The sequence below is a fragment of the Oreochromis niloticus genome, linkage group LG3, assembly GCF_001858045.2.
Source record: "Oreochromis niloticus isolate F11D_XX linkage group LG3, O_niloticus_UMD_NMBU, whole genome shotgun sequence".
In the NCBI taxonomy this organism is placed as follows: Eukaryota; Metazoa; Chordata; class Actinopteri; order Cichliformes; family Cichlidae; genus Oreochromis; species Oreochromis niloticus.
The window spans coordinates 31606465-31624624 of record NC_031967.2 but is presented as its reverse complement, the minus strand read 5'-3'; the positions used below and the strand labels follow the sequence as shown (position 1 = coordinate 31624624).

General features: G+C 40.0%; 1 protein-coding gene and 1 long non-coding RNA gene across 3 annotated transcripts in view; both read left to right on the top strand.

Moving 5' to 3' along the window:
- The first annotated feature begins 5562 nt into the window (after positions 1-5562).
- LOC112844839 (uncharacterized) lies at positions 5563-8324 on the top strand. The gene is made up of 2 exons (XR_003217592.1): positions 5563-7294; positions 7383-8324. It is a non-coding gene; the product is annotated as an uncharacterized LOC112844839 (long non-coding RNA).
- Positions 8325-15293: 6969 nt separating this feature from the next.
- clcn5b (chloride channel, voltage-sensitive 5b) overlaps positions 15294-18160 on the top strand; it is a 41257-nt gene continuing 38390 nt past the window's right edge. Inside the window, exons 1-2 of one of the 2 annotated variants that reach the window (XM_005458598.4) lie at positions 15294-15600; positions 16187-16336. In XM_005458598.4, the coding sequence (XP_005458655.1) occupies positions 16198-16336 (139 nt within the window). In that variant the 5' untranslated portion in view covers positions 15294-15600; positions 16187-16197. Of the gene's footprint in view, positions 15601-15645; positions 16090-16186; positions 16337-18160 lie in introns of those variants that run through there. The other variant, XM_003453923.5, reaches the window with a different exon arrangement.

Sequence of the window (18160 nt, the reverse complement as noted above, 5' to 3'; positions counted from 1 at the left end):
TCTTAGCAGGGGCCACCGTGTCCACACAAAAGTTGAGGTAGTCTGTCAGACAGTGTGTCGCCCCCTCTATGTCCTCACCATGTGGGCTCAGAAGCACATCCCAGTCTGTGGTGTCATAGCAGTCTCTCAGAGCATCCTCCTTTTTTGGGGTCCATCTCCTGATGGAGCGTGTTGTGACAGGCTGCCTTTGGACGAGGGGTGTGCATTGTGGCTGTAGGTAAACCAGGTTGTGGTCTGACTTCCCTAGTGGGGGAAGGGGGGTGGCTCTGTATGCATCTCTCACATTGGCATACAGTAGGTCAATTGTCCTGTTGCTCCTTGTGGGACAATTCACAAACTGGTGAAAAGCAGCCAGAGTAGAATCCAGTGTGGCATGATTGAAGTCTCCAGATATAGGGCTTTGGAGCGTGATGTCACAGGGGTGGGCGTGGAAAGGATTTTGGCCCGATTCGCCATGTTGGGGGTCTAGCGCAAGTGAAAAGGAAGTGAAGGCACACACAACAGCCATGGTTCGTATTTGCTGTGTGGTCGGCTGCAATGTGTGATCGCACGACCGGCAAGAGAATAAGGTTGAAAAGGGTTTATCTTTTCATTCTTTCCCAACCTGGAAGCAACATGAGGCAGCTTGTGTATCAATGTTACCAAACAAAGGCGTCTAGCCTGGATAGCAGCTGTGAGACGAGCTGATATCCAGCTCTCTTCCATCTCCAAATATCTGTTGGTGCTCCAGACATTTTCATTCCGGTAAGTTCTAAATATGTTCATATCACTCTTTATAGCCTATTAGTTTTATTTTCGATGCGCTCTGAGGTCATAGCAAATTAGAACAAACATCCTACTGAGTGATTTTGCAGAACTACCTTCTCTTTATAGAGTTTCTAATTATTTGGCATTATTGCAGCAAACCAGCCTATGAAATGGATGAAACACATCGTGACTGTGTTCCAGTGCTACATAAGGGACCTGCTTCAAACTTACCACCATGCCAATCAGATTACTTCTTCCATGTGAGGGTGAAGAGGTGACCCTTCTGGATAAGATGGTGAAGGTTTGCTGCGTTTGTTGAACAGTGTTGTAGTAAAACCAGGGAAAATGAAACTTGCTCCTGTTAAATATTCTTAAGTCTTTTGCTGTATAAATAGTGGTATTTTTTTTTCAAAAGATACAGTAAATAATGTTAGTAGTGCGTGATATCATGTAAACACTGTCATGATTTTATGTAAACATTTTTTCTTTTGTAAACTATAAATGACATGGATTCTACACTGTAACTGATGTGATGTTCTATAAAGTGGTTTTAATAATAAAAAAAAAAGAGGCAAAAATTAGTTTGTTTCTTTATTCAACTTTTGAACAGTGGTACTCAGTCAGTACATATTCAGTAAATGCAAATTATTTACATGGCAGTGCACTTCAGGCATAAATCTAGACCCCTATATAAAACATTATGGCATTATAGCAGTGACAACTCCTCCACAGTAGCAGGTGGGATTTTTCTTTTTTGAGGACGGCTCCTTTTACCTTTCAATACGGATGGTCTGTTTATGTTTTGATCAAGAGCCTTTTTTTGGGCAGCTGAAGAGGAGAAGTCTATCTTATGGCCAACCACTGACTGTATCTTGGTCACATAACCCAGCAAAACCCAGTATGCAGGTTCATCTGTAACAGTCCTTGTGCCACAGATCCGCACTGTTGCTTCTATATTAAACAGAAGAGCAGGGACATGGCTGCAGGTCTCCACGACTCCGGCCATACAGGTGCAGTGGGCGTCTTCAACCTTCCCTGTGATGCTCACAGTGACCCATGGCTGCAATGCTGGTTCATTCAGTCTTTGAGAGTGCAGTACCTGAAACACACACAAAGTTCATTTAAAGACAAGAACTATGAGCCAAGGCCGACATAAATGTGTTTTATCTACTTTATCATAAATGTGACAGTGTTTAGAAAGTTAGCACATACATGTAATTTTTCATTTCTTTATGTGTCCATCAATAGAACGCTGCATGTTATATTCTAAATCTGCCTGTTCTCTGTCAGAAACCTGCCTGCAGAAAATGAACCTAAAGTATGTAATGCAAGGATGTAATCACTTTAGAGATGGAGAAAGCATAAAGTGACAATTATGAATCACTTAATATGATAAGGAGATTCTGCAGGTCATTAATCAATGTATAAAACTAAAATAAAATGTATTTTTAGTGACACAAGATACAAATATTGAAGCAAGATGTAATTAGAATTATTTATAATAAATATGAATAAATCAGTGCAATTTCTTTAACCATAGAGAATAACTAAATCCTTCAGGACAATGTCTCATCAATGCACTGAACTCACTATGTTATCCACCTAACAGCCTCCACATGTTCTCACTGTAATTTCCCCTCATGAATGAATTTATGCTGCACTAATCTGAATGTTCGGAGGGAAATCAACCGCATTTCACACGCAGTACTCGAGCTGACTTACCTTTGTTTGAATGACGACTTGTACGCGCTGACTCCACAGATAAGGTACGAAAATATGTCAGGCTATGTCAGTAGCGGTTGGTCTTCAGGGTTTCTACTACACGGCCGTGTTTCATACGGGTCCACATTTCCAATGCACGCTATTTTCTGCAAGTATCGCTGCTTCACCTCTGGATGTAATCGGTCTCTATACAGTCCATTCTCTTTTGAGCTGCTTTTAAGCATCTTGTAATCGTCGTTCCAACACAGTCTGTTTTTTTTGATTCGTAGACCCCGAAAATGGTGCCGCGCTCCCACAATGCATTGCGGCGTGACGTCAACTCCAAAGCCCTATAATAATGAAAGCCTCAGGGTGTTGTGTCTGCAGTCTTGCTGTAACTGTGTGTGTTTCCTCACAGGCAGCTGCTGCGTCGGCCCTCGGAGGGATGTAAAAACACACACAGATCACATGACTGAACTCCCGAGGTAGATAATATGGCCGCAAGCTAACGGCTAGCAGCTCCAGGTCCGGACGGCATACCGAAACTTTAACGGAGACGTATCCAGGGTTGCAGTATCTGTTGTTAACGTAGACAATGAGTCCCCCCTCTGCTTTTTCCGCTGGCCTGCGTGTCCCTATCGGCTCTCACGGATGTGAAACCGCATAGGTCTACGTTAGCCTGTGGCGTTAGCTCAGTTAGCCATGTCTCCGTGAAGATAAACAAACTGCACTCACGGTATAGTCGGTGGTTGTTCAGAGTAGAGAGAGAGACCCCTGCACCGCCCAAAAGCCAGTTGCAGGATCTCTAACATTTGAAGCTCAACATGTGTCTTATATGGTGTTATTTCGGTACTTCAGACGTCGCACACGTCACACACAGTTTCATTACAAACAAACTCCTACTCAGTTCCTCTTTTCTGTGCCTTATTTATTAATATGCCTGTGCACTAAAACTTCCTGTGCAGCTTGCAATAACTTCCCCTTTCTGAGGTCCCTTGTCAGGGCAACCTACCACCCTTTGACCTAGTTCTTCTGGTTTATAAAGGCCTAAACATAAAGCAATATAATCAGCAAATATAATCAGCAATATATATTAAATACATGACAAGAAGCAGCCAGAAGAACGCAACTTGGATCAGCAATAGCAATAGTCGCACAGTGCTCATGTCAATCCCAGAGGAAAGAAGAGGAAAGGAAATTAAGGATCAACAGATCAACTTCCAGTTGAGAGAGCACTGGGTTTACAGTGGTTCATAGAAACAGACAAGTTCCAGTTCAGAACCGTCCAACAACCAGAAGGGGCATTTTGTCTGTGGTCAGCTCACTGTATGATCCTTTGGGAATCTTGTCTCCCTTCAGTATGCCTGCTAAGCTGTTGCTACAAGAGCTTTGCCGACAAAATTTGAAGTGGGATGAAGTTATTCCCCACTCTCTTTCCCAGCGGTGGCGTGATTGCCTGGAGGATCTCCAGCTGATTTCATAATTCAAAGTGGAACGTTGCATTAAACCAAGTTGCTTTGGAAGACCAGATAAGGCACAACTTCATCATTTTTCTGATGCAAGTCAAGATGGTTATGGAACAGTGTCATATTTAAAGTTGGAAAAGAATAACATCACGCATGTTACTTTTATCCTGGGAAAAGCTAGAGTTGCTCCTCTCAAGCAAACTACAATTCCCAGGCTGGAATTGACGGCTGCAGTTCTTGCAGTTCGAGTGAATATGCTTCTGCAAAAAGAGCTGCAGGTAAGGTTGGAAAAATCAGTTTTTTGGACTGATAGTACAACAGTACTGAAATACATCTCCAATGAAACCAGAAGATTTAGTACTTTTGTTGCAAACAGAATTGCTGTCATTTGAGAAGCAACAGATGTGAATCAGTGGAGATATGTTTCTTCCAAGGAGAATCCTGCAGATGACGCATCCAGAGGCATGAGAGCTGGGGATTTCCTCAAATGTAGGAGATGGATAAAAGGGCCAGGATTTCTCTATAAGTCAGAGGAGGAATGGCCTAAACTGGATGTGGAGTACAGTGTAATTTCTGGAGATGACCCAGAGGTAAAAAAAAAAAAAAAAGGATCTGACAATGAATGTCATTGTGAAGGAATTACAAAATCCTGCCAACTATCTTATCCATTACTTCTCGTGTTGGGCAAAACTTAAAATCTCTGTAGCCTGGTTTTTTAAGCTGAAAAATGCCTTGGTGTTGCTGGCTCAGAAGAGGAAAGAGTTGTGTTAGGAGTAGTAAAATATTATGCTGCTATTATTTGCTGCTATTTTTATGATCATTATTACTATTCCATTAATTATTAATATTGATATTGCATTTAGATGTTTAAACATATTGGCACCCAATTAAGCTTTTATTACAGGTCCAGTAAGAACCACTTTAAACTGTTGAGTTGAATCTATAATTTTAAAGGCTTTTGAATGTTTTTATATTCTTACACTGAAGTCCAGACTTCAGTGGGTGAGAGACTGAGTTGCAGGCTGACAGGAAACGCCATGCTTTGCAAAAGTGAAACTGAAAGCAGAGTCTAAGTGCAAGCTAAGAGCAGGTTATTTTATTATGCATTTATATCTTTGATTAAGCTTTGATTAAGCTTTAAGTAGTTGTATTAGATTGAAACATTTGTTTTATATATTTTACATATAAGTCAAGATCAGTACACACAGGATGGCCTTAGCCTGGGTGCCTAAGCTGAGGTCAATTAAAGTGCAGCGTGAGGAACACACATGCACAGACATACACACACATACAGACACATATAGTTAGAGAGGTCAAATAAGGTGCAGAGCGAGGGCAACACAGCACACACACACACACACACACACACAGTAGTAGAATCATTTTAGTAGGTTAGAAGTTGAGAGGTGTTTTGCTGTAATTGCAAAGTTTGGGTGCGTACGTGTTAGTTTGTTCCAGGAAGTACACCAGATGTCCCAGAGATAAGCAACAGGGAAGGCGAGCTGAGGGGAAGCACCTGGGTTCAAGTCGAAGACAATGTTCTTTTTAAACTGTGTCAAAAGTTAACTGAACGGTTGTGGTTTTGGATTGACGTAGGAGATCTTGAGTCTGCCTGGCAACAGAAGGGGGCTGTACTATTTCACCCCTATAAAGTCTTTGTTCTGACTATTGTAAGACAGTTCAACACTGAATCTGCACAGTGTTGGACTCCACATGTGTATTCATTAAAATGTCGTCTAATTGCACCCGGCAGGATCAGTGGTCATTATTTTTGGTCTTCCTCCTCAATTTCTGAACCCTAACAGTTGCTTGCTTCAGGTTTGGATAAGAATGATCTGGAAAGTCAGAAAGAAGTGGAGATAAGAATGGAAAGATTTAAGACCACTTTGAAGAAAGGAAATCTGACTCCAAAAGATTTAGCAAAGGCAGAACAAGCTATTATTCAATATGCACAACAACAGAAATTTAAAACTGAAATAGTTTAATCAGCAATGGCCTCAAAGGAGTCTCCAAGGGAAGTTGTCTCTGCAAACTTGATCCAGTGTTGGATGTGGGAATCCTCAGAGTGGGTGGCCGATTGAATAAAGCAGCCATGTGTATGGAAGTAAAGCATCCTGCAATTTTGACAAAGGATATGCATGTGTCAACACTGATTTTACGCCATATCCATCAAAGGTTGGGACATGCAGGAAGAGCGCACATGCTGTCAAAACTGAGGCAAAAATACTGGATAGTAAATGCAAATTCTGCTGCCAGGAAAATCATCTCTCGTTGTATCACGTGTAGACGCAACAGAGGAAAGTTTGTTGAACAAAAGATGGCGGATCTGCCTGGAGAGAGAGTCCTGCCAGACACAGCTCCATTCACAAATGTTGGAGTGGACTATTTTGGACCTATAAGTGTTAAAAGAGGACGAAGTCTCCTTAAAAGGTATGGAGTTCTTTTTACTTGTTTGACCAGTCGTGCAGTACATCTGGAGATTGCATGTACACTTGATACAGACTCCTGTATAAATGCTGTGCGGAGGTTCATCTGTAGACGAGGCCCAGTTTCGACCATCAGGTCTGATAATGCTACAAATTTTGTTGGGGCGAATCGAGAGTTGAAAGAAAGTTTGACTGAGCTGAACCATGCTAAAATTTAAAAGGCTTTTGTTCAGGATGGAATGAAATGGAACTTTGACATCCCAGCAGCCTCTCACCAAGGCGGTGTGTGGGAGCGCCTCATTCGTTCAATAAAGAGTATTTTAGCCTCAGTTCTCAAAGAACAAGTTTTGGATGATGAAGGACTCCAAACAGTCTTCTGTGAGACTGAAGCTATAGTGAACGACAGACCCATTACTAGAGTTTCAGATGACTCAAATGATCTTGAAGCACTGACACCCAATCACTTGTTGTTGCTGAAAAACAAACCAGTTTTACCACCAGGACTGTTTGATCCAACTGATCTTCATGTCAGGAAAAGGTGGAAACAGGTACAGTACATGGCAGAGTGTCACGGACCCAGCTCCAGGGATTCGGGGTTCGTGAGCAGGGTGGACTACTACTGTAGTTATTATTATTATTATTATTATTATTATTATTATTATTATTATTATTATTATTATTATTATTATTATGGTTATTGTCGTTATTGTTATTATGGTTGTGTCTGCTGTCCTGTGCCCCGTGTTTGTGTACTGTCAGGTGTTTATGGGTGTGTGCATGTGTGTGAGGGTGCCGTCGTGGCAGGCACTTCTAGGCCTGGTGGGTGTGGCCCTGCCAGCTGACCGGTCACACCCAGGAATCCACACACACCTGGCGCCGATCAAGCCTCGTCAGAGGAGCTTCAAAACAGTGTGGCTGAGAGCTCCTCGACGCTGGATCGTTGAGTGACTTCCCGTCAGTCTTAAGTTTATGTGCAAGGTTAGTGCAGGTCTGCCGTTAGGTTTTGTACTCACGGCTACCTTTTGTATGCGTGTTTCCCCAGGAGGCATTGCGGCATCCAGGAGGCAGCACACGGACAGTACACAGGGAACGGAGACAGAGCACGGAGCACGGGATAAGGGAGAAGACACGGAACGGGAGTCGGGATCGCGCGGGGGATTTATTGTTGTTTGGATTTTCACCCCTGTAAATAAACGCACTGCCTTCAGCATCAAGTCCTGCATTTTGGGTCCTCATTCCTCACATCCCCACGGTCTGCCACACAGACCGTGACACAGAGTTGTTCTGGAAGAGATGGCTTTCTGAGTACCTACCTCTGATGCAAGAAAGACAAAAATGGACGAGGACTAAAAGATGTCTTATACCTGGAGATGTTGTTTTGATTGCAGACGCTACAGCTCCAAGAGGATCATGGATGATGGCGAAAGTCTTAAGTGTAAACCAGGATGCAAAAGGCTTGGTGCATTCTGTGAGACTACAAACAAAGACCAGTGTTTTGGAAAGGCCAGTGACAAAACTTATTTTGCTACTGGAAGCCTCATCGTGAAGAAAATCATCAACGAAGATTAAGGACCTGCTTGAGGGAATAGCTCCTCCGTTTGGGACTTTAAAGTAATTTTGATTGTATGTACAATTAGGGGCCGGAGTGTTGGAGCTATTTGTTCTTTATTTGTATTATTTTGAAATTTGTTAAAGTTTGTTGTTAGTTTACTTATATTTTCGGGTTTATTTACAAGTTTATTTGTAGGTTAATATTTGTTTCAATGTTTTGTTTGTTTGGTGTTTACCTTGTTAAATCAGTCGGTAAGAGCTGTAGGGTCATTTTGTTTCTATAAATAAAGAGACTGGTAAAGGACCAGCATGCACTGGGGTGGGCCTATGTTTTGTTTTGTTTTTACCAGAGCAGGAGAAGCAGCAGGAAGTAACAAAAAAATGGATCTTGTTATTGCTTGTCAAACTGGATGAATAAACCATAAAAACGCAACTTTCAAGCTTGGACAGTGGACTGCTTTTGCCTGTGTACGAAATATTATCTCAGTGCAGCAGTGGCTTGTGGAGTTTTAATTGTGGGATGTTTGGTTTGTCAAACAAAAGGAATTGCCACTACACTCACTATGTGTTAATAGACCTCTGCATTGAATCATATCTGTTATTAATCTCTGTTCCTGCTTCAGAGTCACATGCAAAGTATCCTCTGATAGAGGGCAGGACCTCTAATTTAATGCACTTTTAGAAGCATGTGCAGATTTAATTTCGCACTGTAAACCAAACTTATAAAACCCACAATATATTAGGCAGTTAATAAAACAAACTATTTGCCATTTAATAAACAATTAATACTGTAATAAATATGGTTATTGTAAAGTCTTACTGACTTCAGCACAACCAGTGAAGATCTTTAGAATAGAATAGAATTCAACTTTATTGTCATTGCACATGTCACAAGTACAAGGCAACGAAATGCAGTTTGCATCCATCCAGAAAGTGCTTTAGCAATAATATAGATATATTACAGAATAGGGATCTATTATAGGTATATATACACCGTGTATATGCATACAATGTACACGGTATGACGGTATGTTATGTTTATTATATCTGATCAGTGCAGATGATAACTTCAATTTATGAGTAATTAAATATGTGAAAATAGGCAGTAATTTCTTCTTTCTTTAGGAATTGATCACATACTAACTAACTAAGAGGTGAAACATCATCAAGAAACTTAAAGAAGTGCAGTCACTTTCCTTCACGGCTCCTTAGATTACAATGACATGGATGACTGAGAACCCACACAGACACTTTTCTGGTTAAACCTTTAAAAAAAAAAAACTTTAACAGTAATACGGACCTCACAAATTATTTCATCTTCCCATTAATTGCTAAGAGCAACATAGGAAGCATAAAATAATTTGTAATTATAAACCATTTGTAAGCATGTAAGAAATTTGTTGACATACTGTAGGGATGGTTTTGTTAAATACTCTTTATTTTAGCATCTCGGGTTGTCACAATATTAAATTTTTAAACTCTATACTCTATACAGCTTGTAAAATAGACTAATGCTATTACTTTGCTAGTAGGCTTTTGTCAACTTGATTATGGGACTTTAGGAGAAATATGACACTTGTTAGGTTACAAATAATTGTGCTATCCTGTTAAATTAATGCTGATTTTTCTTGCAATTGGCAGATGTTTGGTTACAGCAAGGACTCAAAAGCAGGCACACATGAACAGTTGACCGGTTTTTAATGTAAACTGTAGGCGCAACAAATAAAGGTATTGATACTGCAAACTGTACTTAGTCACAAAGTCCACACTAAATCTCTATAAAGCCTTTGGTTCACTAGTTCAGATTGCAGTAAGCTCCTAGACAGGCTTCTTTTCCTCACAACTCTCAGGTTTGATTCTTTTGCAACCCAAGGTCTTTACTCATAGTTTGGTCTGCTACCTTTTCCTTTTCCTGCAGTTTTTTTCCCACTGTTGTACTGACCAGCTGACTCTGCTAACAGAATTTCTACTCATAGTAAGTTTTAAAGCAGCAGGCTGGTTCTCAAACTTGGAGCGTCAGCACAGCAAGGGGGCTCTATCTCTGATTAACAGGCAAGGTAAATAGCTGGAAAGGAACACGGAAGCCTGAGTAACTCTACTGACTAAATAGCTTAACAGTGTAGACTGGAGGGAGGTAAGCATAGTTAGTGGAGGTAAGACAACAGGTAGACATGAAAATCCCTAACCTGACTGACATCCAAGACCAGAGGGCATGGGACCCAAGAGGGTCATCTATCGTCTATAGATCATAATCTTGCTGTGGAATTTTGTTTGTTATCAAAGAAAAACATCAGTGAATGCAACCGATGAAGTTTACTGTCAATCACATGTCTCACTGATATCTGGAAAGGCTGGTTTTGCAGAGTAAGCAGTGCTGGAAGGTCAGAAAAGCTTTTTTTTTTCTCTGTAGCCTTACACATGATGTATATAACATCTCATTTATTAGATTTTGTTATAACAAGTGACCAGTCTGTTTGCCCTTTTGAATGTGATGACGAGGTCATTTGTACTACTCTGTGTGTGTGTGTGTGTGTGTGTGTGTGTGTGTGTGTGTGTGTGTGTGTTTATACGTCAGGGTATTGGGTCAAAATTACCCAGTTTTACCCAGTTGGATTGTTCATTTTTTTTCTTTATTTGAATATTTTGTTCTGGTTTCTGTTTAATTTTGTATATTTGTTTGCTTTAGAGTGTAATTCCTCCCTCAGTCGTCCTTCCTCTTATGTCAAGTCTTGTTGTATTAAGTGTATTCATGTGTCTGTGGGTTTTACCCATTTACTTTTTGTACTTCCTGGTTCATTTTGGGAGTTATTCATTCATTGTGCTTTGCTTGAGTTGAGGTTTCTCTGTATTATTGTAGTAAGAATAGAATAGAATAGAATAGAATAGAATAGAATAGAATAGAATTGGATTGAATTAAATTAAATTCTCCTGTATTTATTTTATTCTTGTGTCTGTGTTTTCCCCATTTAGTTTTTGCACTTCCTGCTTTATTTTGTAAGCTAGTCGTTCCCTGTGTTTTGCCTTTACTTTTGCTTCGGCTCAGCTGTGCATCGTTGTTCCCAGCAGTCTCCACTTCCCCTCATTGCTTTTCTGTCTGTATATAGTCATCGTCTATCCTTGTCCCGTGTCAGTGTTTTTTCCACTTCTCCTTATCATCCTTGCCTCAGTATTCTTAGCACTAGTGTGTGTTCCTAGTGATCCCAGTAAATGTCTTATGGATTTATTAGTGGTGGCCAGAAAGCTGTTTTTGGCCATTGAATCTCATACTGAAAAAGGTTTCATTATTTAAAATTTATCAACTTATCTTTGGTGGCATCTGGTGGCCAAAAATATGAAGAGCAGCTTGAATCTACATGAACTACAACATTCATCTCTGCTCTTTGGAAAGTTCAGTGGTAGCCAAATGGAGAAAATTGGATTATTGAGGTCAGCTACACAATAGGCAGGAACTACTTTTCTTCCACATTTCATAATAATATGTGAAATATAGCTGTATAAATGCATTACATCTCACCATGAGTTTAGCTTGGAGTAATATGTATGTCCCCTGAGGTCACCTCTCATCAGTTCTGTTGGCCTAGATTTCGTCAGGTGAGGTTGTAGACTAGAGCATTTAAAGTTGATGGTAAAGGTTAGGTATTATTAAAATATACAGCATACATGCAGTAAAACAGCAACTGTAGGGTTTAAAAAATAAACATATGTAAAATATATAATGGTTGAGAAATATTCTCTCCCCAAACATGACTTTTTCCGTTATATCTTGCACAGTACTAACTTCAGTGAGAGCCATGAAGTCTCTCCTGTTGAGAAATTATTATTTTTAACAGATAAAGAGGTACCTGTGAAGATATTTTATAAGGCTTTATATTACGTACCTTCAGTGATGTCACAGAGGCTTTAAGGGCACATGGGAAAAGGAGTTAGGTATAATAACTGATGATGAAGAGTGGAAAGATGTCTGGAGTTATGCCAAATCAATCTCAGTCTGTAATCATACCAAAGCACTACAGTTAAAAATCATACACAGACTGCATATATCCATATTTCGCAGACATCAATATAATCCTACCCTTTCACCCATGTGCCTCAAATGCAAAACAGAAATTGGTACCCTAACTCACAGCTTCTGGTCATGTTTGAAATTGCAACAGTATTGGTCTAATGTGTTATCTGAAATGGAGAAGATTTTGGGTTGTGAACTGGAGATGAACCCTGTGTCTCTCATACTGGGCCTCCCCAGCCGGCGGTTAATATCCAAGAATAATAGCAGGTTGTATTCTCAACTAAGAGGCGAGGAAGAATATTTTACTCCAATGGATTAATGAAACAGCGCCAACTATTAAAGGCTGGCAAAGAGTAGTGTTGGATCTAGTGCCATTGGAATATCTTACATGTGTACTGCACTTTAAAACAGACCAATTCCTCAAGGTATGCGAACCATACTTGAATTATGTGGAACCTGACATCTCTAATATTATGCTACAAGGATTCTCTTGAGTGTTCAAACTGCGTCATACTACTGGGACCACAGGTATTGTACTGTATTGTATTTTTTATTTATTCATTTATTTATTAGATGGATCTGAGCTGGTGTTTTGTTTTGTGCTTAGTTCTCAGTCTGTTTGTTTGTTTTTGCTTTGTTTTGGGGTTGTTTATTTTTTGCTTTGTTTATTTTTTTTGTTTTTTTATTGCTGTGAACTGTACACTTTATTATGTTATGCAATTATGCATTATTTGTGAAAATGAAAAAAACTAATAAAATATTGTAAAAAAATAAAAATAAAACTATGACTCAAAAGTATTTCATACATAAGGGCAGATGTTATTATCTATTTTTAAAATGGTTCTCGGCTGGATTATTATTTATTGTCTGAGGTTGTTTTGTTTTTTTTTAATTTCATGTAGGGTAATTCATCCTAATTGAATAATAAGAACAGTCTGAACAGTAGTCTGATGTCTTATCATTATGAAGGTCTAATTTGAAATACACTACTTCTGATTTTGATTTTCCCAACACTTTAAGGCTTTGTACAAAGTACCGGAATGGACTCAGTATCGTCAATAACAGCTTGAAATTACTTGGTATCAGATCGGAACGGGTCAGTAGTGTCGACATCACTAATACAAGTCTTGCAGTATAGTGTATGTGCCTTCCCACCTGGTGGTCCTGCAGTAACTTTAGATGTGGTCTAGTGTAATGTGGTGAAAAAGACTATTACAAAGGCTCCAGTAGTTTCTTCAGCAGACCACAAGGTGGGGCTCTCTGTCTATTTTAAAAATTTACATAGGAATGTTGACTTTAATATTCTGGGGTCAAATATAATAAAACTGGGGGGCGGGAATGAATTAATGCACTTTATCAGCACACATCAAAGGTTCTGACTGAAAGAGAGGATGATGGCATTTATGAGGAGGTCAAACTCATCACTTTCCTGTGTGGAGAGAAAAGAAATATACCTGTCGGGGGAAACAAGAGCAAAAGCTGTATGTCTTATGGCTTCAGCTGGACCGGGATGCCAGAGGTTTTGAGTCTGAGTTTTATTTATTTATTTATTTAACTATTAACTGTTGTTTATTTAGTACCAGGTGAGTTAAAGAGGAACTTTACTGTACAAATCCCAAAGTTGATTCTGTTCATCTGGACGTAGCATTTTCAGTATGAGAAACATTTCATTACTGATCCAAGTGACTTCTTCAGTCTCAGCTGACTGCAGGTTTCCCCAACCTTACAAACAGTACATTTGCATAATGACTGAAACCAGCCCACTGAAGGAACAATGAGCTGTGAGGTTAGTTTTCTGATCATTAATATGCAAATTCTATGTGAAAGATGTAAGATGGTGAAAGATGTACCCTTAGGCCCCCTCCTCGATTCAGAGATGGTCTTTCCCTTTTCACGTAAATGGCCTCCTTGGGTCCCTGCTCAAACCAGTGTTTCTCCCTGTCCAGGATGTGTACATCCTCATTATTAAAAAAGTGTCCACTGGCATGTAGGTGTAAATAGACTGCAGAGTCTGCAGAGACAGCAATAGCGCATGCAATACTGCGTGAACGTGTCTCATAGGTTGATAATAAATTATATGCTTGCTGAAGCCATATTTTAAATAAGTGTCAAACACAAAAGTAACTTCATATTTTCATTTCATTTCTCTTCTTTTTTTTCTGCAGTAAGAGGAAAAAAATTGGTTTTATAAACGTAATGAGACCTGCAGAGGAGATGGTGGCACTAACAAAAAATAGGAAGTCGAGGTGGAAGTGGCAGAGCTGACGTTGTTGATATATTTTATGAGGAGTGTGCTTTGGGCACAAAAGTGTGGAAACCACCTTTTTTTCTCTTCTCTTTGCGCTCACCCTCCAACCAGTTACGGCAGTTAGCTGCCTCTTCCTCAGCCGTGTCTCCCAATGATTTCTTCCAGTTAAAAAGAAGCTATTTCTTCCCAACTGCCTTTGACTTAGGCCCATTCAGATAAAAAGCTCATTTGGATGAAATGGTAGCTTTTGTGTATCAGTTACTGTTACACCTCCTCACTACAGTAGATTGTGTATTGACTCAGTGATCTAATGAGTTGATAAAACAATGTGGCTCCTTGAACACTTGACACTCTTTTCTTCCTTGCACTTTTTAAAAAGAACATTCACATTTCTCCATGTGCATTTGTACATTTCTTTTCGCTATTATCTCACATAAAAAAGAGAAACACACAAAAAAGACCTCTGGAATTGTGTCTATTAGAAGTTTTTCCCCAAGACAATTTACCAGAATAAGAATATTTTTTTAAATCCCAGAGGAAATTATGTGATCACAGTTGCTTAAAAGCAGTAAGAACAGTAATGAACAAGTTAAAGTACATTATTAAATAATATAATACATTGGAAAGTAGTCAAAGTAATAAACATAGATTTATTATATAAATATCCTTATATATTACACCGCAAACTGTTTATGTTTCAACATGTGATGCTCAGTGCAGGGAATAATTTTGCTGACTGTCGGGTGATTTTTAATATAAAACTCACGTTTTGAATATTACAGTTATTATTGTTATCATTATTTTGATGACTGAGTTGTCGAACTGGTCCACTAACCCAATTGGACAAACGACAGTTCTTCACTCGACTGCTTTTCCTCGCGCCGACGGCGCTGGTGTTAAAGCGGCTGAGCCCTTACACCGGAAACTGCCTCCTTTGGGTTTCAAAATAAAAACCATGGGCTTTGACGTCGCGTAAAAATAAAAGCTTTAACGCCATATAAAAACAATAAAAAACGTAAAATGTATGCATTTAATATTTTAGGATTATCTTAAAAATGTGTCGCATTTTAAAAGCGTCAATTGATTTATACGACAGGTTTTTTTTTTTTTTTTATTAAAAGACTTAAAGGTAGACGTAGCCAATTTTCGCTTACTTGACGATAGCTTACCGTTTGCGCTTTAAGTAGCAAAATGACAAATGGAAATAGTTGTTGTCGCTACATTTCACCAGTATGGGTGTCCAAGAAGGGTAACACTTTGCTGAGACCTTAGGTGTACACATTGGGTCACAAAACCTCGGTGTTGGGGTGTCGGTGGATGACGCAGGGTTTTCTCAGTTAAGTTTACACAGGATACATAAGCAGCTCCCGCAGAAGAAGAGGACGGCGGGGCAAATAATCCAAGTCACAAGACTTCTTCTTCTGTGAGCCGCACGGCTGCTTTCTCCCCTCCCAGGTAAAGTAGGGCTTTACTCGTCTTTTTCTTTCATTATTGATGAAGCAAGGGGCAAAGCACATTTCAGTTAATAGCGGCAGCACTGGTGAAAGTTAGCTGTACGGTTACACCGTGTCGGGTTGTTTGACAGCTCAGTCCTCGTCGCGAGGAAAGAGGCTAATCCGTTGTTCCTGGGAGCGCGCTGTTTTCCGCTGCTCTGGTGGCTTTTAGCCCCGAAGCCGCAGGCATGTAGCAGAAAGAGCAGCGCAAAAAAAGAGGAAAAAAAAGCGGAAATGGTTGCGAAAACTTCACCGTAACCACAGATGTGCTGTCATTGACTCTGCAGCCGCTGCTTGGTATGAAGCGGGTGAGAAGAGCAGCTGTTGTCGGTGCCCGTTTCTTAACAGTAAAACAGTTAGCAGGGGGGCTTTTTCGCGTCTTACCTTTGCGCTACTATGTCTAACTTTTGGACGAGTTTACGTGGGAAACATGCAGCCGACAGAGAGAGAGGTAACTAAAGCCGTGAAGCAGATATATCCACTGTGGGGCTCGTAGAAGTTAACCCTTCCTCGCTAACTTCTTTCCCCTCCCTTTTCCCTTTTAAAAGGCTCCGAAGGGATGGAAAACCCCGGGTACTGCTCCGGGAGCTTTGACGGCCTTCATCATCCGAGCGATGACGATGATGACGAGATGGTGGACATCGCAGGAGCCACACTGGACTTCTCGAGCACGGACGACGTCCCTCCGCTCAGCTCAGGTGGGCCTGCTGCTGATCGTCTTTAAAACGCCTGGTTTCAGTGCTGAGCTTTTTAAATGTCACCAACCATCTTATGCAGATAAAACTAAACTCTTATCAGGGAGTTGTGAGGCAGCACAACGCATAAGTCAGCCAATTATGGTATTAAAAGTCCCCCTCAAAATAAATAAATAAGAGTTTGTTTAAATTCAGGAATCACTTTCAGCCTGTTTCCTGAACAGCTTCTTTCTTCTGACAAATAGATCGATACAGAGATCGATATAGTATTGTATTGCGATATTGTGCATGGTGATGTTATATCGATATTTTATTAAATACATTCAAGTACTCTGTGAATATTATAGGACAAGAGGGCTCATTTTGCCTGATAGGAGGCAACATTTTCTGCGAGCAGTTGCAGTCTGACTTGGACTGACTGCAGTCACTTGCAGAGAGATTGTTGGAGGTTTGCAAAGAATTGCTGTGTAAAGTCCAAATGCAACAGAGTCTCTGTCAATGAGTGTAACTCGAGGGGGCTCCACTCACCTCGTTTTGTTCTGGTTATATTCCTAAAGAACAGGAAAGGTTGCTGAGTGCATTTCTGTCTGTGTAGACTGCAACAGATATGCAATTTTGGAGGATTTATCACAGTTGATTGTTGCATTATCAGAAACAGAATGCATGCAATTGCCAACTTGAACCCATTTAATCACAGACTGATAGCAGACTGACTCCGTCTTACTTTAATGACAGGGTTAGTCAACAATGTCATTGTGCAGCAAAGACATAACTGAAGTAACAACAAGGCAAAAAAGTCACATGAAGTATTACTGTGATACTCAGCGTGTCGCAAGATGTTAAACGCTGCAGTAATATTGCATCGTGAGTGAAGTATTGTGTATTGTGGGGTAGCTCGGTGATTTCCACCTCTACTGTCAATGTAACGTGTATACAATAATTATGAAGTATAGGGCATTCAGTTAAACACAGCAGTATAAATGGGTTGTGCTGTTTTACAGCTAAGGTGACTCTGGGATTGAGAGCAGGCTTTTGGGCTTTGAGAGTCAGTAACAGCACAGTGATTGCAGGCTGCACCTTGTGGTTGATACAAAGAATGATGGTCAGGTCGGGATTGAACTTTCCATGTGTGGCTGATCCCCTGTGCATCAGCCGTCACATCATGGTTGGCTGGTCTTTGGAGCAAGCCCAGAGCATGGCTGAAGTTCACCAGCTTGCGTAAGAAGTTGCAGATTTGGCCTTCAGAGGAAATTCTGAAGTACTGATAGCTCAGAGAGATTTCATCTAGCTTTAAAATAAGTCAATTTTTAATTTTCTTTTTGTTTGTGCTACACATGCTCCCGTGACTTGTTTTACTAATTAATATTAGACTACACGGCTAGTTTAAAAGTCAGAAAACAACCAAAATGTAAGTCTGATGGACAAGGTTAAAAACTGTTGTGTTTTTGTCCCCTGCTGCAGATAAAAGTAATTGAGCTGAAGCTAGCAAGTGTTTATCACATATCACACATAGTTTACATTGAATGGATTAATATGCGGTCCTTTGCCTGTCTTTTCTTATACAGCTAATAACCGGAATAGGAATATTTGCTGAAAAAGAAGTCTTAGTCAGAATTAGAAGAAGGTCACAAGTTTTGTAATCACACTATTTCAACGAGTTGTATTAATCATAACCGTCATGGTCCGAACTAACAGCAAAATATAGACTTCTGTCAGATAATGTAAGACTGACTCTTTGGTTTCACTGTATGTGGACAGTTTGTGCATAGGTGTGTAATTACTTGTAATTTCAAGCCCATTTCAAAGCAGAAAAAATCCTGAAACAGT